The 22,597-nt window shown below is 26.6% G+C and overlaps 4 protein-coding genes and 1 pseudogene across 5 annotated transcripts; 3 read left to right on the top strand and 2 right to left on the bottom strand.

The window, feature by feature from the left end:
- Nucleotides 1–1,581: 1,581 nt before the first annotated feature.
- MKS88_002362 (enolase) lies at nt 1,582–4,133 on the top strand (the record flags this gene model as incomplete). Its single annotated transcript, XM_067215365.1, has 2 exons — nt 1,582–1,624; nt 2,836–4,133. The coding sequence occupies 2 exons, from the start codon at nt 1,582–1,584 to the stop codon at nt 4,131–4,133; spliced, it is 1,341 nt and encodes a 446-aa protein (XP_067073799.1).
- Nucleotides 4,134–8,647: 4,514 nt separating this feature from the next.
- Nucleotides 8,648–10,204, top strand: MKS88_002363 (uncharacterized protein; the record flags this gene model as incomplete). Its single annotated transcript, XM_067215366.1, has 1 exon — nt 8,648–10,204. The coding sequence occupies one exon, from the start codon at nt 8,648–8,650 to the stop codon at nt 10,202–10,204; it is 1,557 nt and encodes a 518-aa protein (XP_067073800.1).
- Nucleotides 10,205–10,564: 360 nt separating this feature from the next.
- On the bottom strand, nt 10,565–12,220 carry MKS88_002364 (annotated as a pseudogene). The gene is made up of 3 exons: nt 12,139–12,220; nt 11,279–12,023; nt 10,568–10,628 (listed from the first exon to the last, which is right to left on the bottom strand). Coding segments are annotated over exons 1-3 (888 nt in total).
- A 2,321-nt stretch (nt 12,221–14,541) lies between these two features.
- MKS88_002365 (Rab3 GTPase-activating protein non-catalytic subunit) lies at nt 14,542–16,692 on the top strand (the record flags this gene model as incomplete). The annotated part of the gene is made up of 1 exon (XM_067215367.1): nt 14,542–16,692. One exon carries the CDS (start codon nt 14,542–14,544, stop codon nt 16,690–16,692), a length of 2,151 nt encoding a protein of 716 aa, XP_067073801.1.
- Nucleotides 16,693–17,943: 1,251 nt separating this feature from the next.
- On the bottom strand, nt 17,944–21,288 carry MKS88_002366 (uncharacterized protein; the record flags this gene model as incomplete). The annotated part of the gene is made up of 1 exon (XM_067215368.1): nt 17,944–21,288. One exon carries the CDS (start codon nt 21,286–21,288, stop codon nt 17,944–17,946), a length of 3,345 nt encoding a protein of 1,114 aa, XP_067073802.1.
- Nucleotides 21,289–22,597: the final 1,309 nt, after the last annotated feature.

The following is a 22,597-nucleotide window of genomic DNA, read 5'->3' on the forward strand; positions in this document are numbered from 1 at the left end:
CTACTCTTGGGTAATTGTGCTAACATGAAATTATAATTTTAATTTATACCCACATTGAGAACTAGTGCAAATTCGTTAAATGCCATTTACATGAAATGTTTTGTTCAAAAAATGCAGATTTTTTTTTTTTTTCTCCAGCTACTTTTAACTATTCTACTTATTATAAAATGCATAAAAAATGTACATTTTTTTTTTTTTTTTCTGCACATTTGAAGGTGTGCAGGAATACTTTTTTCCTTCCTTTGTTTCTTTACTATGGTTATCAATGTGTACATATATGCGCGCAGTGCTTGTTTTATTTTTCTCAACAAGCGTACCCACACTTACCCTCACATACATATACATATTTGTAAAATTTTATATTAAATGTGAGACACTTCAAGCATAATGAGGCATCTAATATGGTTTCATTTTTCTACTGGAATATCATTTAGTTCAAAGAGTTCCAATTAAAACAAAATATTTTGTAAAAACCAAGTATCATTTTTTTATGGAGTATTATGGTACTCACTTTTTATAGAACATATAGCAAGCATTTTCTACATTCTACAATTTTATTTTGCACAGAAGATTTGATCAAAAAATAAAATATATGACGAGTATTCCCATTATTCATGTTATTGCATAATGCGCATATTTTTTACTGATATATATACAATAAATGTAAAATATTTTTTAAAATTTACAGTAATACTTTACGTGGATAAGGAAAAACACATTAAACTGCGTAAAAAAAAAAAAAAAAAATATGTAGGCATGTGCATAAAAAGTATATGAGGAATAAAGGACATCATAAGCAATATTCTTCATGCTATATACAAAAATATATACAAACATATTTATATTTTATATATACATGTATATGTATGTATGTTATATACACATGCATATGTATATATATATATATATTGTATAAAAAGTATGCACTTCAAAAATGAAGGGGGTTAGTTAAACCAGTAGTGTATTTACTTGCATATGTATTGTAGTCATTTATTGTAATAAGTATTCAAGCATTCATGATATGAACAAACATTAATTCTAAACAATTTATAAAATAATATATATTGCATATATAAACAAAAAATCTGAAACCCCCCTACTACTCTATTAAAGCTATCGTTAATCCTACATTCAATAGAAAAAGAAAAAAAAAAGAAAAAAAACCTAGCAAAATATGTGGTATCGTATATATTTATAATAATGTGCACTACAAAAAAAAAAAATAAATAAAATAAATAAAGCAATTAAATTATATAATCTTTTTTTTTTTTTTTTTTTTTTTTGCTATTATCTTAAAGTCCACTTTTTTTCATGAGAAAAAAATATAAATTTTTTCTTTTTTTTTTTATTATTTTTTATTTTAAAATATATAATTACATTTAATTTTTTATAAAATTAAAAATTATCCTTATCAAAAATTTTTAAAAGATCATTGTTAAAATTTTTATTAAGCCATATTTTCTTACAATATTATCTACATATTTTAAATCACATAAAATATTCATTTTATAAAGTTTACCCATTTTTTAAAATAAAAAATTATATTATATAATTTATAAATTCACCGTACTTGCAAAAAAAATGGCTAGTGTAATAACTCGCATATCAGCCCGGGAAATTTTAGGTAAAAGGCGCTCACTACGCATATAGTGTACTACATAAATGGATCCATAAGCGTATGTATACGTGTATACATCATATACATGCATACATATATATATATGTATATATATATGTATATATATATGTATATATGTATGTATATATGTATATATGTATGTATATATGTATATATGTATGTATATATGTATGTATATAGGTATGTATATATGTTTGTTTATGTACGTAGGTTCATACATGTATATATGATCCTGCGCGTGAATATCTGTTATTCCGTATGGGATGCTTTTATAAGGTCATACCAATTATTTAGTTATTGATATTTTTATAAAAAAGCTCAAAGTATAAATATTCTTTTGAAATATACCCAAATGGGTAGTTCATCATAAAAAATTTATACTTCAATTTTCAACAAATAACAGAATAACTGAGTTTATTAACTTCTTTTTTGTTTTTACTAATTTTATATGTTAACTTAATTTCGTCCTGTATAACCCATTTTTAAGTCTCAAAAATTGTACAGCTGCGATTACATTTGGAGAGGAGCATGCCACCATGCGTACGGATGAATAATATTGTTCGCCGTGCATGCCCTTATATATATATATATATATATATATATACATACATACATATGAACTAATATACATATGAACTAATATACATATGAACTAATATACATATGAACTAATATACATATGAACTAATATACATATGAACTAATATACATATGAACGAATATACATATGAACGAATATACATATGCACATATTTTAATTTAAGGGGAGCAATTAAGCTCTCAGAATTACATAGTATTTGCTCTGCATAACCACCCCACAGATACCTTCATAAATTTCATTGTTCATAACACAATTGCGGTGAAGTTGTATATATATATACATATATATATGTGTGCCAATATATGCACGTGGGATAGTGAAATTTTTGGTGTAACGGTTTAGCGCGTACCTAATTTACTTCTTAACCGTTTTCTTGCGCGTGCATATGTAGAGAAAGACAAAATTTTCTTTGAACCTTTTTCAACAAAAAGCATGTTCTATATTTTTTTACGCGTTACTTTGTGATTATGATACTAAGATACGCGCACATTTTTTTCTCACATCTGCTGATGCGTATGTATATATGGCATGCATATATATATATATGTATATATACTTTTATATATGTATATGTCTGTTTATTTCGCTTGAACAGACTCCAGAGGAAACCCAACGGTTGAAGTCGATTTGGAAACAAACTTGGGTATCTTTCGCGCTGCTGTTCCTTCCGGAGCATCCACGGGTATTTACGAAGCACTTGAGCTTAGAGACAATGACAAGAGTAGGTATTTAGGAAAAGGTGTTCAACAAGCAATTAAGAATATTAATGAAAAGATAGCACCAAAATTGATTGGATTAAATTGCACAGAACAGAAGAAGATCGACAATATGATGGTTCAAGAATTAGATGGTAGTAAGAATGAATGGGGATGGTCAAAAAACAAATTAGGGGCTAATGCAATTTTAGCTATTTCTATGGCAGTATGTAGAGCTGGTGCTGCGGCAAATAAAGTTTCTTTATACAAATATTTAGCTCAACTAGCTGACAAAAAAACAGATCAAATGGTTTTACCAGTTCCTTGTTTAAATGTTATTAATGGTGGATCACATGCAGGTAATAAATTATCTTTCCAAGAATTCATGATAGTCCCAGTTGGTGCTCCAAGTTTTAAAGAAGCTTTAAGATATGGTGCAGAAGTATATCATACATTAAAATCAGAAATAAAAAAGAAATACGGAATCGATGCGACAAATGTAGGTGATGAAGGAGGATTTGCACCAAATATTTTAAATGCAAATGAAGCCCTTGATTTGTTAGTAAGTGCTATTAAGGGAGCTGGATATGAAGGTAAGGTAAAAATTGCTATGGATGTTGCTGCTTCAGAGTTTTATAACAGTGATAACAAAACATATGACTTAGATTTTAAAACACCAAATAATGATAAGTCATTAGTAAAAACTGGTGCTGAGTTAGTTAACTTATACATCGATTTAGTTAAAAAGTATCCTATCATTTCAATTGAAGATCCATTTGATCAAGATGATTGGGAAAACTATGCAAAACTTACAGAAGCTATTGGTAAGGACGTACAAATTGTAGGAGATGATTTATTAGTTACAAATCCAACCAGAATTACTAAAGCACTTGAGAAAAAAGCATGTAATGCTTTATTACTTAAAGTAAACCAAATTGGTTCAATAACAGAAGCTATTGAAGCATGCTTACTTTCTCAAAAAAATAATTGGGGAGTCATGGTATCACACAGGTCAGGTGAAACAGAAGATGTTTTTATTGCTGACTTAGTTGTTGCACTTAGAACTGGTCAAATAAAAACTGGTGCTCCTTGTAGAAGTGAAAGAAATGCCAAGTATAATCAATTGTTAAGAATTGAGGAATCCCTTGGCAGTAGCGCGCTTTTTGCGGGGGAAAAGTTCAGATTACAGATGAATTAACGGGAAAAGGCAAAAAAAATTAGATAAAAAATAAAGTTAAATTAAGGAAGAAAAAATAAAAATATATATATATAAATAAAAAAAAAATAAAAAAAAAAAAAAAAAATAAAAAAAAATAAAATAAAATTAAAAAAAGAATAAAATAATAAAAAAGAATAAAATAATAAAAAAAAAAAAATATACTATTAAGGCATAAACGAACACTAGCCGTTGAGAACGGAGAATTTTGGCACATATTGTTGTACGTAATAGTATGAGTTTCGTATTAAATGTATGTAATCAGGGCCCCATTAGTGCAAATGTGCTTGCAGATGTGTATAATATAATATATGTATGTACATATTTGTGTGCACGAGTATGTATACGAAGCCAAAATTACCCGTTTATGCAAATGTGTACAGTTCAATGTTTTTTCCGGGAAGACGTAGGTACGCATACTTTTTGATCTTCTTAAGTGCGAGTTTGATTACTTTTATAAGGCTTGTTTACATATGTAACCATTTAGTACTGTCTTAATGTACTTCTTTTATGAACAAATATTTCTGTCTTCTTTTATTTTTATTAACGTATAACTTCATCTCGGGTTAACGTTCGTTATTATATTATATGTATTTATTTTTTTTACTTTATTTATGTATTATTTATTTATTTATTATTTTTATTTTATTCTATTTTATGTATTTATTTTTTTTTTTTTTTTATATACATGATCTTTTACAAACACTAATTTATAAAGAATGTTGATTAAGAAATTGATGAGAACACAAGGTATAGTATAATGCTGTATGGTACACCATATATTATATATAGCGCATAATATATATGTGTATAATATTTCGATCGCTATCAAACTGAAATTGAATGGAGCTATAAGCTTCACAAGAGAAAAACGGTCTGTTTTTCTCCTTTTTTGTTCCGCTTTTTTTCTTTTTTCTCTTTTCTTCCTTAGTATCTTTTAAAATTATATTTTAAAATAAGTGGACGTTTTGATGTTGAGAAGTCTCGTCGTCTCCTGCATTAAATAAGGAGACAAGTGACGGGAAAGAGATAAAAAGGTAAAAAAATTAAAAAGCATAAAAGTATACTAACAAAAAAGTATACTAACAAAAAAGTATACTAACAAAAAAGTATACTAACAAAAAAGTATAAAAACAAAAAAGTATAAAAACAAAAAAGCATAAAAACAAAAAAGCATAAAAACGAAGAAGTACAAAAACAAAAAAGCATAAAAACAAAAAAGCATAAAAACGAAGAAGTATAAAAACAAAAAAGCATAAAAACGAAGAAGTATAAAAACAAAAAAGCATAAAAACAAAAAAGCATAAAAACAAAAGCATAAAAACAAAAAAGCATAAAAACAAAAAAGCATAAAAACGAAGAAGTATAAAAACAAAAAAGCATAAAAACAAAAAAGCATAAAAACAAAAAAGCATAAAAACGAAGAAGTATAAAAACAAAAAAGCATAAAAACAAAAAAGTATAAAAACGAAGAAGCATAAAAACGAAAAAGCATAAAAACGAAAAAGCAAAAAAACGAAGAAGCATAAAAACGAAAAAGCATAAAAACGAAAAAGCAAAAAAACAAAATAACAATATAATAAAATAATAAATGGATAACGTGACGCATGGACGAACCAACGAAGCCGCAAAACGTGACGGGTTATGCTGCTTGTAGGGGAATGAAGGATAAATATAAACATGTGAAGCATAAAAATTGAGAGATAATAAATGAGAAATTGCTGAAAAGGGGAAAACAACAACACTATGTTAACAAAACCGGGATATTGTAAAAATGTTCATTTCATTTATGTGAAATATTAAATTAAGTACAAAAATATAGCTCATGTTTTTTGTGTAATTCATTTTCTTCTTTTTACTGTTCATTAAATTTGAGTGAAATTATTAACACAAATAAAAAAAAAAAATAATAAAACAAAATATAAACAAAAAAGGAAAGAATATGTAATGCAATACTTTTTCTTTTGATGCATTTTTCACATAGAACAAAGTTCTTATGACTGAGGAGAAAATAGGCAAAAAAAAAAAAAAAAAAAGAAAGAGAAAGCGAAAAATGCAAAAAAGGTAAAACAAGCAAAATAAGTAAAATAAGAAAAACAAGCAAAATAAGTAAAATAAGAAAAATAAGAAAAATAAGAAAAATAAGAAAAAGGAAAAAATATTGTAAAAATTCAAAGTTTCAAATATCCAAATTTTGCAAACAAATATTAACAACATAATTTTTAAGAATTTTTAAAAGTCAATGTTCCGTTAAAAATTGTTTTACAGCAGATTAAATTACTTTAGCACGTGTGTAAAGCAAAAAAAAAAAAAAAAAAAAAGAAAAAGAAAAAGAAAAAGAAAAAGAAAAAGAAAAAGAAAAAGAAAACAGTAAAAAAAGAAGGTAAAAAAGTAAGAAAAAAAGAATGAAAAAATGAAAGAAAAAAAAAAGAACATATCTATATAGTAGGTGAAGTGTGAAATATATAATTTTATATACGTGCATGGAATAATATACCTCAAAACGCATTTTAAAATATAAAATATTTTTATATATCTTTTTTGTGTTAACTGAATAAGGGAGCTAATGTGTAAAAGTTCCTACATTTATTCATAATTTAAAAATATTTTTTGTATTATTTGTTAATCGCTTTTGATTATGTGTATATTTATTTGTAGAAAAAAAAAAAAAAAAAAAAAAAAAAAAAATTTACTGTTATATATGCATATAGAACAAATACGTACATATAACATATACATATATACATAAATATAAATACATAAATACAAATACACATAAATAAATACATATATATATAAATACATATATATATTTACATAAATATAACGCATATGCATTACGTTTTGAAAGCCTATGGAGCAGATGCACATTTTTTCTTTTATGCTGTGCCCAATGACATACACTACAGCATGAAATTCAAATATGAACTTCTCATGTAAGCATTTGTATTAATAAATAAAATATTTTCTAAAACTGAATGTTTGTGTTTCATATTGTATAAAAACACTTCTTTTTTTTATTTGCTCTATTAATAACAATTTTCTGATTTTTTCATTTATCACATATATATATTTTTATATGCTGATTTTTTTTTTTCCCTTATTTGTTGATCTCCTTACACTATGCAACTCCATTTTTTCCGTTGAAACAAAATTTGTTAAACTCTATTTTGTTCCATTATGTAAATGCACATACATATATATATATATATATATATACTTTGCAGTTAGAGATAAACTCATAAAATTGTCTATTTGTTCTTACGTGTTTTTTATGTCATTTTATGATATTTTTTTTTTATATTTTTTATTATTCATCCTCTTTTTAATTTTAAAAATTAACCTTTTTTTTTCTTTTGTCCTTAATGGTTACTCATTTGTTTGGCCACATTTTTTACCACATTTTTGATCACATATTTTACCACATTTTTAATCACATATTTTACCACATTTTTGATCACATATTTTACCACATTTTTGATCACATATTTTACCACATTTTTGATCACATATTTTACCACATTTTTAACCACCTTTTTTACCACCTTTTTTACCATCTTTTTTACCACCTTTTCGATCACGTGTTATACCTCTCATTTTTGTTAATTATTTTCCCGCTCGTTTTCTTTTAACTATATTTGCTATTCGTTTCTATTTTTTTTTTATTTCGGCTATGAATTATGGGGATAGGTAATTAAAGGCTAAAAGAGTTTTATTCAAGTTTCGTACGCAAAAAAAAAAAAAAAATAATAAATAAATAAATAAAAAAAGATAAATATAAGCATAAATACAAGCATAAACATAAACAGAAACAGAAACAGAAACAGAAATTGAAACAGTAATAGGAATAGTAATAGCAACAGAAAAGAACACCTACACTATTTCACCTGTTGATGATGACAAAGTATAACGTTATGTAATATATACCATTATAATTAAAGATGTCGTTACTTACAAAAAATTTGTGCACTCAGTAAATTTTTATTGTGTCTTTTTGTATGTTTTAGTACAAAATTAGAAACAACCTTTGTATATTTAACTCTTTAAGCTGTTAATTTTTTTTTTTTTTTTTTTTTCATTTGTGTTTGTATTTATGTATCCTCTCAAAACCAAGTTTTGTGAAGTATACAACATTGTCAGTCACTTCGTAGACACATGTTTATGCATATATATAAATTCTCCCTGAAACGAATTACATACTTTAAGTTACCTTTTCTGAATCATTATAACAGCCGACATTTTACTTATTATGCTAATGTAAAATATTTCCCAGGGAAAAAAAATAAAATATAAAATAATATATAAAATAAAAAATAAAATAAAAAAAGTACATTAAACATTATTAAGTATACTGAATACTAAAAATTATTGAGAAGTAGTAAGAATCAGTAAGAAGTAGTAATAAATATTAAGAAGTAGTAAGAATCAGTAAGAAGTAGTAATAAATATTAAGAAGTAATAAGTACTAAAAAGGCGCACACCTTTATCACTTACTAATGGGCGAAACGAAAAATAATGTGGAGGTAATTCCTTCTAACAAGAAGAAGGTAAGTGGTTGCATAAAAATTCTTCCAAAAAATAAAAAAAAAAGCGAAAATTGTAGCAATTTGAGAACAAGCAGTTTAAATATAAATACTAGAAAATGCTGCAATGAGAAGAGAGATAATTCTGTAAATAATTTGGACAATTTGAACAATTTGGACAATATGAACAATTTGGACAATTTTGAGTTACAGTGTCGTGATTACATAGATGAAGTGCTCAAAATAAATGAATATATAAAACTTCCAAATAGTATAAATAATGAACAGGATAAAAAGAAATGGAAGAAAGCACATTGCTTAAGAAATAAAATGAAACAGTATGATCTTATGACAAGAAAAAGATTATATCAAAATAATTTTATTAATAATAAGGCTAAATTTAATAGAGAAAGATATATCATTTTAAATAAAATTCCACTATATAGAGAAGCTTTTCCATCAATTATAAATACGTCAGATAAAATTAAAGAAGATATCATTCGGACTTATCTGAAAACACATGCTGCTTATTTACTATCTGAGAAGAAAAGAATTAGTAATAATTTAAGCCTTAAAAAAAAAAGAAATTCTAGTTATTCATACAGAAAAAAACAAACTGATAAGCATGAAGTAAATAATTCCTTAAATTATTATTATAATTCTCATCCTGGAATGTACAACCAAACTAGTGCAAGATATACAGATAAGTTTAGAAAAAGGGACTTATCATATAATTTGTGGAAAAAAATAATAATTGACAATATAAAAAAAGGGATCATTAACCCAACCACATGTAAATATTTAAGTAGAAGTAGTGTAAAGAAATATGGCCTAGGAAACTACAACATGAAAAAGAGCGACATGAAAAAGTATAATGTAAACCGCTACAGCTTAAACAACCATCATCTGAGCAGCCATCACCTGAACAGCCATCACCTGAACAGGAACGACATTGAAAACTACAACATTTTAATAAACGGTTCATATCAAAACTTGAAAAATATGCAAAATGGAGGGAAAAATTCTCTCAAAGCTTATCAGAAAAGTATTGCCAACAGACCGACTTCAATTTCAAATCATGAATCTCACATGATACGTAACAACTACTCGAGCAACATACTTGTTCATGATGAAAAAAGAGAAGATGCTTATGAACTCAACCCCAGAAGAACAAAAATGAACGCACTATCAAACTCAAATAGCATTAGGAACTCAAGTACTTGTGATTCCTCAAATGATTCTAAACATATACATGATCATAATAATTCTAAAACTAATTCTACACACAATACTACTGTAAAAACACATTATAAGTATACTAATAATAACTCTAATTATTCTAATGAATCTATAAATGGATCTATAAATGAATCTCTAAAAAGGCATTCAGAGTGTCAAGGGAAAAACCCCTGTGGAAAATCCAGCATAGAAAATGAAAATTTTATTTATAAAAAGGACCGCTTTTCCTTATTGGGTAGGATAAAAAATAATAAAGATATAGAAGTTAAGCTAGTTTTAAACAAAGTGTAAGCTGCGCAAGGGCGCTTAACATAACACATATGATCAATTATGATGAAGGACAGGAGGAGTCCACAGTTAAGAAGGCTCCCAAAAAAAAAATACCATGACAAAAAGATTGATAAGTAAAAATAGAATATATAACCACAACAGGAACTAAAAGAGTGGGCATTTAAAAGAACTCGTCTAATTACAACTGGAACAATTGTAACAATTATAAAGAGAAAAATTAAGGTCATTTGGAAAAGTTGCATAAATATATATGGGATAAATACGCTCAAAAAAAAAAAAAAAAAATATATATATATATGTATATATGCACGTATATGTGTAGGCCTAATTTTTAATTTTCACCTGTTTAACCTGCATTGTTCATAATTTTTCGTCAAAATTGTTGTCACTTGCGTGTTTCCATTTTATACGTCGTGATGGGATTCTATTTAAAAATAAAAATGGTACACTAGGATTTTGTCCCAATCATATATACATACATACATACACATTATTTATGTGTACATATATACATAGGCACATGTACCCGACTCATTCATTTAGATATATATATATATATTCCCCATTTGGCATTGCGTTTTTAATCATATTTTAGTTTTTCAAAAACAAACAATTTACCTTTACCCTTCTATTAATTTGCAAATATTTGCCTTTTTGGTTCATGTAAAAATTATATTTTAATTATAATTTAAAAAAAAAAATAATATAATTAAGGATGATACAAAAAAAAAAAAAGAATTTTTGCTTATAACACCTTTTTGTGCTTACATTGTTTTATGTATATTTTGCTCTATGTGTGTGTTGTCTGATGTTCATTTGGGGCTTATTTTTCGCTCATTTTGACTTGTATCATATTTATTTTATGCTTATTGAAGTTTACTTTTTGGCGCTTCTGTTTGGGGAAAGGAGCATTATTTCGGCTATTTCCCCCCACAACAGCAAAATTTTATAGTTTTAAAAAGGAAAACAAATATTAAATTAAATAGTTTTTTAAAAAATGAAAAAATTAGACGAACGATAATATACAATAACATTAAAACTGCTGCACACTTAATTATTTTAATAATGATTAACCTTTTTATTTCACCAGCATTATTATCCATCTCACTTCTTAAGCCAGGAGTATCCTTTAAGTCGGGGGGTTTTAAATGACCTTCTTTAATACCCTTAAATAAATACTTTACAGCATCAAAAATAAAACTACTATTTTTTATAACGTTTGCACTATCCATTAAACCACCTTCTAGAAAATTCAGTTTATATGCATCATCTTCAAACTTTTTTATGTTAAATGTATCCATAAGTAGGTCTCTTCGAATTTCTTCGTTAATGTTACCATTGGTATTGCTATTGATATTGCTGTTGATATTGCTATTGGTATTGCTATTGGTATTGCCATTGGTATTGCTATTGGTATTGCTACTGGTATTACTATTGGTATTGCCATTGGTATTGCTATTGGTATTGCTACTGGTATTACTATTGATATTGCTGTTGGAATCATAACTGATATTACTATTCGTAGGAGAGGTATTCACTGTAATTAGTTCATCTTCCCTTTTTTTTTTTCTCTTTTTACTATCTCCTACATTTTTGTTATCACTAATATGTTTGTTATTATTATTAATTAAGCCATTAGTTACGTCGTTTTTGTTAACATTTTTAGCAAAGACTACGAAAGAACCTGAGCTAAAATAAAGTATTACACTTATTGAAAAAAAAAATAGGAAAAACCAAGTATTCTTTTGATATTTTATTTTTTTTTTTTTTTGTGTTCTTTTACATGAATGATCGTTCTGATCATAGACATTAAACATCTCTGTAAATTCCATAGAAGAAATAAAAGAAAAAAAAAAAAAAAAAGAGTAGGAGAGAGGAGTGGAGGAAAGAATAATAATGTAGTAATAATTATATATTCTTTGATTAATAATTACACACATAAATCGAGAAGGTCTTTTCTTCCCATAACGTGAGATCATCTATTCCATTTTTAGAAAATTGTAATTCTACTTTCATTTTATTTCGATGATTATACCTATTCTGTTATATTTTGCTTATTTTACATATTTTGCTATATTTTGCATATTTTGCTTATTTTACATATTTTGCTATATTTTGCATATTTTACGTATTTTGCTATATTTTGCATATTTTACGTATTCTGCTATATTTTGCATATTTTACGTATTCTGCTATATTTTGCATATTTTACGTATTCTGCTATATTTTGCATATTTTACGTATTCTGCTATATTTTGCATATTTTACGTATTCTGCTATATTTTGCTCCATTTTTCCTCATTTTACTTTTTTTTTTTTTTTAGAAGAAATACTGAAGTATAGTAAACGAGGGGGACTTTCTATAACTCCTACTTATGCACCAATATGCGAAGATAAGCATTTTTAATGATTTTGTTTTTTTCTTTTTATTTTTTCTTCTCTTTTACTGCTCTCTTTTTTTTTTTTTTTTTTTTGTCTATTTTGAAATTACGCATTTAGTCAAGCAATTATAGGTTTATGATATTGTGGTATCTTTTACACATAACTAATCATATTTTTCATAAGGGTGTATTTCCAGGCGAATAGATTTATTACTGCGTTCTTGAAATATTTATTCGCATTATTGATAGAAGCTATTTTTTATTTTTGTTATATATAGCAGTTTATTCAAAACTTTGCCCTAGTTCACTAGCCTTTTCACAGCATATATATATGTACATGTAGCTGCATATATATAGCTACATATGTTAATGTAGATCGACGAGAATTATAACAATGGAAAAATTGTTTTTCCATTATAGTTTCTTTTTGATGAGACTGTTTTGTGCTATATTTCTTTTAAACCGTTAACAATTTTTCAGAGGTCTTCTTTTTTTTTTTTTTTTTTTTAATATGTATAGGAATTATAACACATCAAAATAACAATGATCTTATTTAATATTTTTTTAATAGTTTTTAAATTATAAGAAAATGCACATCTCACATATTTGTAACATGAACATACACAAAAATAAATAAACAAATAAATACATACACCTGTATATGTTGCATTTGCAATGTTTATATATAAAAGCTTGAAAGGATATTTATATTTGTTTTATTCCAGAAAAGAGTTATGTATGTTGTTGGATAGGTATTTCTATTTGTTACTCGCTGTGCTTTTTAAAAAAATTTTATTATACCATATTACTTAGCTGATAGTTCCTTTTATTTTTCCTTTCCTGTTTTTCCAATTTTTGTAATTTTTGAAATTTTTCAATCTTTTCAATTTTTTCAACCTTTTCAATTTTTTCAACCTTTTCAATCTTTTCAATCTTTTCAATTTTTCCATTTTTTTCTATTTCATGTTCCAAATAGAAAAATTACGTATTTCTTATAATTTGACGCGCGCTAATTGTGGTTAAGCACACATGTATGATATGGAAAGATTACATACAAGCAAAAAGACGTGCAGACTGAATGAAGCTTGTACAGTTTTGTTTAGTAAAAAAATAAAAAATGAAATATATGAAATATTTTAATTTATAATATGTTGTGAAGCACACCAAATTTTTTTTTTTTCTTTTTTTGGTACAAAAAATTGTTCGGCTTTTTTTGGCTGTGACATAGACTTGATATCTTTTTATTTTATTATATATTTTAACATTTTATTATATTTTAATATTTTTAATTTTTAATATTTTTAATTTTTAATATTTTTAATTTTTAATATTTTTAATTTTTAATATTTTTAATTTTTAATATTTTTAATTTTTAATATTTTTAATTTTTTTTTTTTTGTTGTTCATTTTTGGGGTATAAATTCTCACTTCCCATTTATGCGAAAATGAAATCCCTACTTTAGATTTTTGTTAATATAAAATGGAACAATTTATCGTCCTTGTTATATTTATATGTAACGAGTTATAATAATATGTAAAAGAAATTTTTATTTCCTTTCTTCCTTTTTTCCTTTCTTCCTTTTTTCCTTTTTTCATTTTTTCATTTTTTCCTTTTTTCATTTTTTCCTTTTTTCATTTTTTCATTTATTTATTTTTTCATTTTTTCATTTTTTCCTTTTTTCATTTTTTCATTTATTTATTTTTTCATTTTTTCATTTTTTCATTTTTTCATTTTTTCATTTATTTATTTTTTCCTTTTTTCATTTTTTCATTTATTTATTTTTTCATTTTTTCATTTTTTCATTTTTTCATTTTTTCATTTTTTCATTTATTCATTTTTTCATTTATTCATTTATTCATTTATTCATTTTTTCATTTTTTCATTTTTTCATTTTTTTATTTTTCCCTTTTTCTCTTTTTTTTTTTTCTCAATGCCCAACTGAAAGCCGCGTAAATATGAGTAAAAATGACGCGAATAACAACAACGATTTAAATAATTACAAAAAGCAAAAGATGATTGAGGAGTCCAATAATTACTTGAAAACTTTATCACGTAAAAATGAAAGTAACAGTAGCATAAATTCGGAGAATTTAGAAAATGAGTCGTTAAGAGTTGAAGAAAGAAAGGAAAGTAGTAGTGATGATGAGCATCGAGTAGAAGGTGATAGTACACATAGTCTGAACGAAATGATTGAACTGGAGGAAGTGTTTACTCTTGAAATATTAGTAAAAATATTGAGTAAGATATTTTTAAAGGGTAACTATTGTATAACTAAAGATGATATTAACACAAAGAATTGTAAGGTGTTGATTTTTGAATCGAAATGTGATATATCATCAAATATGAAAATGAAAGAAAAAGGGGACGATGAGGATTTCATTAACATGGTTTTTTATTTTCAAAATAAAAATTATTTATTTTTTTTAATATATTGTTTAAATAAAAAAAATATTGTCTATTTAAATTTTTTTAATCCTATATTAAATGAAAAAGAAACAATTGAATCATTGAATATATTTTTTATGAATAATTATTTTCCACATATTATACTGGGCTTAAATAATGGAAAAGTGTTCTTATACAACCATGAAGGAATTTTATGTATGCAAAATAAATTTATTGATAATAAAATTAAAATTATTATTATTGAACATCAAAAGGATTATATCTTATTTGTACATGAAAATAATACTATAGTAAACTCCAATATTTATATAATAAAACGGGCTTTGGAAAAAAATTCAAAAATATTGCCCTTTCATTACTTGTTTACTATAAATAAAAATATCAACATAAAGCATATACTATTAAGGTATGACAACACTCCAGAAGTTTTAAAAAAGGAGTTGTATTCTGTTTATAATATGGAAGATTTAATGCGCTATATACACGCTAACATAAATGTGAACATAAACGCACACATGAATGTAGACATGAACGCAAATATGAACACAAATATGAATGCAAATATGAATGCAAACACGAACGCAAATATGAATGCAAACACGAACGCAAATATGAACGCAAATATGAACGCAAATATGAACGCAAACATGAACTCAAACACGAACGCAAATATGAACGCAAATATGAACGCAAACACGAACGCAAATATGAACGCAAACACAAACGCAAACGTACTTTCCAACATAAATGATAATGTGAATGCCTATCATATTAACAGTGATCATAGAAACGTTAATTATATAGTGACGTCTAAAAATATGACTCTATCAATTCTTAATATAGTTAGACCAAACGCGCAAAATGACTTCTTAACGAAAAAAGAAAATTTTGGTACGTCTGAAAAGTTAAGTTCAAAAATTAATAATTTTTTAAAAAATATATTTACCAAGCGGAATGACCCGTCCTCTGCGGGTGTAATGGGTACGGGCTCTTCCCCTGCTGTGGCAGCGGAAGCGAGTGCAAGCAGTGGTAATAACAGTGGTAGTAACAACGGAAATAATAATAATAATAGTAACAATAATATCAGCAGCATCAACAGCAGCATCAACAACAGCATTAACAACAGCATTAACAACAACATCGGTAGCAGTTATGGAAGCGGCATGATGGAGGTCCTCAACACAAATATTGTGCATTGCTTTAATGATTCGAAAAGGCAAATAATAGACATATGTGTATGTCCGTGGAATAGCAATTTACTCTTAGCCCTAGATAACTTGGGGAGGATATGTTTATTTAACGTATTAACATTAAATATTTTATACATGTGGAAAAGTTACCGATCTGCCTTTATGAGTTTTATACAAAAGAAAACAGTTAGAACTTATAACAATGATAATTCTGAAAATGATTTTAATATGAAAGACATGAACTTAAATAGTGAAACATCCAATGATTTAATAAATAATAAATTTGATAAAGGCATTTTATTTTACCTAAAAACCAGAAATCTAATTGAAATCTGGGATTTAAAAACCATGCAAAGAATATATAGTGTGAGGACATATGAAAACCCAACCCTTTTTAAAATATTTTTCGTTGATCATGATGTACCGAAAAAAATTTATTTTTTTAACACTAATCTTCACGTATTTTTGATGAGCTCCAATTTTGAGTTGTTCTACTTAAAATGGAAATGATGATTTATCGCTTCCTATCTATAGCTTTGTTTTTAAGGTAAACATCTGCCTAAGTTGAGTTTCCTCCACTTTTCACACGAGTGAAGGATATGTGTAACCTTGTTTTAATTACTCTTTTGACGTATCTCCGATTTGCGTAGATTTACAATTTTACATAAATATATAATGTGTATATTTATATAATATATATATATATAATATATATATATATATATATATTTATTTATTTATTTATTTTTTTTTTTTCCACTTTTGTATGTAAATGTGGTTGACATTTTACTTTTTTTCGTCTAATTTGTATTACCATATAAAGAAAACAAAGAAAAAAACTTTGAAGGAAAACTTCTGAAATTTTACCTAAGTACAAGCTTAGAAGCCCAAATGGGTGCTCGATCAGAATATATATATATATATGAATATGTAAATATATACTTGCACAAATATACGTATATATGTATATACGCCAGTATATACGGCTTAATTTATGTGAGCTTAATTTTAACATGAGGAACGGAACGATTTATGTTGACTACAGTGAGAGGTGTGCTGATATGTTGTATTTCGCCATTTCCCAAATAAATTACATCAAAGATTATTTCATTAATAAAATATGTAATTTATTTCGCCCACGTAGTTGTATATATTCTATGTAGGAGTGAAAAGGGGGGAAGCAAAAAAAAAAAAAAAAAAAAAAAAAAAGAAAAAGCACAAATTTGCATATATATATATATATATTACGTACTTATATAAATGTACATATATTTCTTTATATATGTATATATAAATATATGAATATATGTGTACGAATAAGAGTGCGCAGTCAGCTTCTTTTTTTGATATATATAGATATATATATATAGTTCACTAAATAAAAATAGCATATATTCTGAGTTCGTTTTTTTTTTTTTTTTTTTTTTTTTTTTTACTTCTTTAAATTAAGATGTTAAAATTGAGTCAAAAAGATGTTCACGCATTTGTATTGAAGTTAATTTTATACATATATAAACAACCACATATATATGCACATATGCGTATAAATGTATATACATATATGTTTGTACATGCACATACAGCCTAATGGACGTTCGAACTTTGGTTTAAGCTAATTATACTGAAAACTATATAGACGCACTGAATGGAGGGGAGTTTACACCTATGAATAAAAACAATTATTCTTTTTACATGGAATGATGATAAAGATGATCAACGTAATCAACGAGATCAATATGTTAATGATGAACGTACCTGTTCCTATACGTTATGCTTTTCTTCTTTTCGGGGAACTATGATGGTTTCATTCGTAGTGATGTCTGAGTCGGGTAATTTCGGACTATACTTATCTTTTTTTGAAAACTTCTTTTTGGTAAACTCATTGAAGGATTGTGGTCGATGTTGTTTCATGTACTGCTGAGAATTATATTGTTGTGAATGGTAGTTTGTGTATTTTCCGCTTTGGATACAGTTTTTTAAATTATTAAAATTCTTGTAATTAATACCTACATTGTTAATGCTGCTATTGTCATTTATACCCATGCCACTACCGCTAACATTACCGCCAATATTACCGCCAATATTACCGCCAATATTACCGCCAACATTACCGCCAACATTACCGCCGATATTACCTCCAATACCGTTACCGATAATATCATTACTACCTCCATTTCCAATCTGATTTTTGGATGCCGTTAGCAAAGATTTTAGGGAGTCTAGCACATTGCTCACTTTGGCATTTTGTATATTTTGCGTTATAGAGTTGTCAACTGTGTTGTAGAGTATTCTGTTATCATTATTATAATCATGCTCACTATCTAAACGTAACAAAGAATTAATTATAGGCGTAATATTGATATTTCCTTGCATACTGTTTTTGTTCTTATATGCATCCAGGTTATTGCAGGTAGGCGGCGGAGTCGTATTCGAGTTAGCGATGAAGCTACTTTTACTGTTTTGATTTATATTATAACTTACGTTATGATTCACATTATGACCGATATTATGTCCTATGTTTCCGCTATAATTGATGCTGCTGAACGAATCATTCACAGGCATTTTGTTCATAAGAAGATACTCTAAGTTAATATTATTCCTGCTACCTTCATTCTTATAACTGTCAATGAAATTTTTTTTATACGTCTGATTATCCATAGAATAATACTTCTGATTCTGACTGTTCTTGTACAAATTATCATTATTAGCAAAATTGGAACTATTCATGTAATTTTTACGCCGTGCCATTTGTAACTCTAAGGCTTCTTGAGTATAGTCATTCGAATTTAATGTGTTCAAAATTTCCATAATGTTTTTTCCACCTTCCTTTGGATACATATCTTTATGCGTTTCGTTATTATAACTGTTATAACTGCCTCCATAACCCCGAACATTATAATTGCCCCCAATGTTGTTATTACCACTGTCTTTTCCGCCTTCCCATGTAAAATCGTGAGTGATAGAGGTCCCTTCTACCTTTTTCTCCTTTCCTTCAACAATCTTACGCTCCTTAATCTTCGAAATTTGTTTCATCAGCAACTGCGCAACAGTGCTGCTAATTTGCTGCTGCTCACTCCGTCCAAATGCATCAAATTGTAGGTTAAAAATATGTTCATTCGTAGTATTACTACCATTCGCATTGACATTGGTATTTCCACTGATACTACCGCTCGCACCACCACTAGCACAACCACTAGCACCACCACTGTTGTAATAGTATACATCCTTATCGTAATTTCTGCTTGGAATGGATGCAATTGGAACTACCTGACTTTTCCTTAAATCAAAATCTGCTTGCCTGTTTTTAGCATTACTGTTGATATTGCCATTACTGTTGATATTGCCATTGCTGTTGATATTGCCATTGCTGTTGACATTGCCATTGCTGTTGATATAACTATTACTGTTAATGCTACCAATGTTGTTGATATAACCATTACTTCTAATATTACAATCAATGTTATTATTAGTAGAATCATTGTTCAAATATTTTATTATGTCCACATTTTCATTCACGTTAATACTGTTATTTTTGAACCACTTGGCAAAATTACTTTTTGTTAAATTCTCCTCCTCATTCTCTTTAAATATACTATAACTGTTATCATTAGTATTTAATTGATTTAATTTATTTAACTCATTAAATTTATTTAAATGATTTAATTTATTTAATTTATTTAACTGATTTAACTGATTTAATTGATTTAACTGATTTAACTGATTTAACTGATTTAACTGATTTTTTATTTTTTCATTATTCTTGCAATACTTTTTTATATCACCTAAGGTAAATATATCACTACTATTTCGTTTTGCAAAATGTAAAGGAGCATAATCTCCATACTTATCTGTATCATTTCTCCTTACATTCATTATTCCAGGGAATTCATGTAATCCTGAAAATTCGTTTTCCTTACTTACAATATTGACCCCTCTCTCGTTCTTGCTCATTCCGCCTTTATTCTTATTACCATAGTTACTGTGACTGTTGTAATTACCGTAATGGTAATAGTTACCATAGTTACCATTACTATTACTGTTAATGTTACTGTTATTGTGGTTATAGTTGGGACTTGTATGATACACATCTTGCACCGTCAAGTGCATCTTTCCCTCCCTATCGATATATATATTATTTACACACATGTTATAACAGCTATCATCTAAATTTTTAAAAACTTTGGCCTTATAATTATTCGTAGAATTTACAGAATAGCCCAAATGTTTACCATTACTATTATAACTATTACTATTATTATTGTTGTTACTATTACTATTACTATTGTTGTTACTATTACTATTATTATTGTTGTTACTATTACTATTATTATTGTTGTTACTATTACTGTCGTTATTGTTGTTACTATTATTATTGTTATTCCCCTGGGGGTTATCATCGCTGTATATATTTCTAACTCTCACACTACTGTTATGGAATATAATATTACTGTTTGTACAACTAGCCATGATACTCGCAGTTAATGCATTTATGATACCACCCTCCGCACCATTCATAGTAGTATAATTATTCCTATCTCTATAATATTTATTTGACCCTGATCTTATACATTTATTTTCCTTTACAAAGCAGTTCTTATTTAATATTTCTTCTGTGTTATATTTATTTTCATCGCATTTTAAAAAACGTAATAATAATAACTCGTATCTATTATACTTTAAACATACTTGTTTTTTGCTTTTTTTATTATAAACTATTTCATCTATATAATTGAAGTGTTCATCTTTTTCTCTATTATCTAAATTTAAATTTGTGCTATCATTTTTGCTTGTATCTTCTTCATCATGATGACCACGATGATCTGCACCATCACTACCTACATCCTCATAGCAATCATCATCGTAATAATAATAATGGTATAAGGGAATATATGGATTGTAATATCTATCAAATATTACATCGGTGCTGATCGTACTTAATCTTTTATACTTGTAAATGTGCTTATACGTTAATTTATAAATAGTATTGTAACTTTTATATATTACATTCCCATTCTTATCAATTACACTATCACATGATGTGCTAACTGCGTTATTCAAACCGCGGTTGTCTATTATACAAATGTTTTTCAAGTCCTCCTTTTCCATTTAAAATGAAAAGTAATAAAAAAAAAAAAAAGAAAAAAACAAAAAACAAAAAATTGCGCGCGAAAGAGACGGGAGGAGCAAAATCGTCCATATGCACATATATATATATATGTATATATATATATATATGTATGTGCTCACATATGTGCATCTACTGGTTGCATATATGTGTACGTACATTTACATGCATATGATACATTTGCTTAATCCCGTTACACTTTTTCTAAATTCTAAATATAAATAATTTCTTTTAATTTATAATATGAGCTGGGTAAAATTGGTATACACAAAAATAAGGTCCTGAAGTGGGTCGAGTTGTCCGACTTTCGCACTCCTAGGGGAGTCTAATACATTCAAACTTCTACACATATAATACCAATATATATACTTGTACACGTACAGTGTGCATATACTTATATATACATATTACACCTTTAGTATGCACAAATTTCGAAAAAAAAAATTTTTCCCCTTTATTTCTGCCTTGTTTATGAAAATAAAGGTTCAGAATGAAGGAATTCTAAAAATCTATAACAGTTTCATTAAACAAAAAAAAAAAAAAAAAAAATACACAGTAAATTGAAAAAAGCAAGAATAAAATAAATTAAAAATGAGGTCTACTAACCTCACGACGCCGTATAATTTAAAAAAGGTTTTAGTAGGTGCATACACTCATGCATACAAATGCATAAACATGTACGTTAACATATACGTATATACACACGCAAATCCATACGCAGATACGTACGAAAACAAATACTTATATGTATACAAGTACTCAATTTGTAATTTACATATTAATGCGTTAAAAACTTTTGGCAAAATGAAAATAGGGGTGGAAAAAAAAAAAAAAAAATTAAATATCTATGCTTAAAATGAGTTTATAATTCATCATTCAACTGTGTTCCTATTAATAATATAATTTTTTTTTTTTTCTTCTCTTATATTTCCATTCTTACTCAACAGAACTGTTTTGATAATTTTTATTTTATGCTTTTCCCTCGCGTCATATATCTTACTCAAATGCAAAATAATGATGAAATGGAAAAAAAAGGAAATAAGTACAAATATATATTCACGTATATGTATAAGTATATGTGTTAATGTAGCTGTAAACGTTGCTGTAAATGTTGCTGTAAATGTTTGTTCATATATGTCCTCACATGTGTAAGTATATGCATATGTATATATGTATAAGTACATGTGAAAGCTTTGCAATATTGTGCAAATTCGATAATGTACACTATATTAAGATTAATATGGTCGTAATTGCGGCCGATATTTGTAAATATATATATATATATATATA

The sequence above is a fragment of the Plasmodium brasilianum genome, chromosome 8 (genome assembly GCF_023973825.1).
Source record: "Plasmodium brasilianum strain Bolivian I chromosome 8, whole genome shotgun sequence".
NCBI classification, from domain to species: Eukaryota; Apicomplexa; class Aconoidasida; order Haemosporida; family Plasmodiidae; genus Plasmodium; species Plasmodium brasilianum.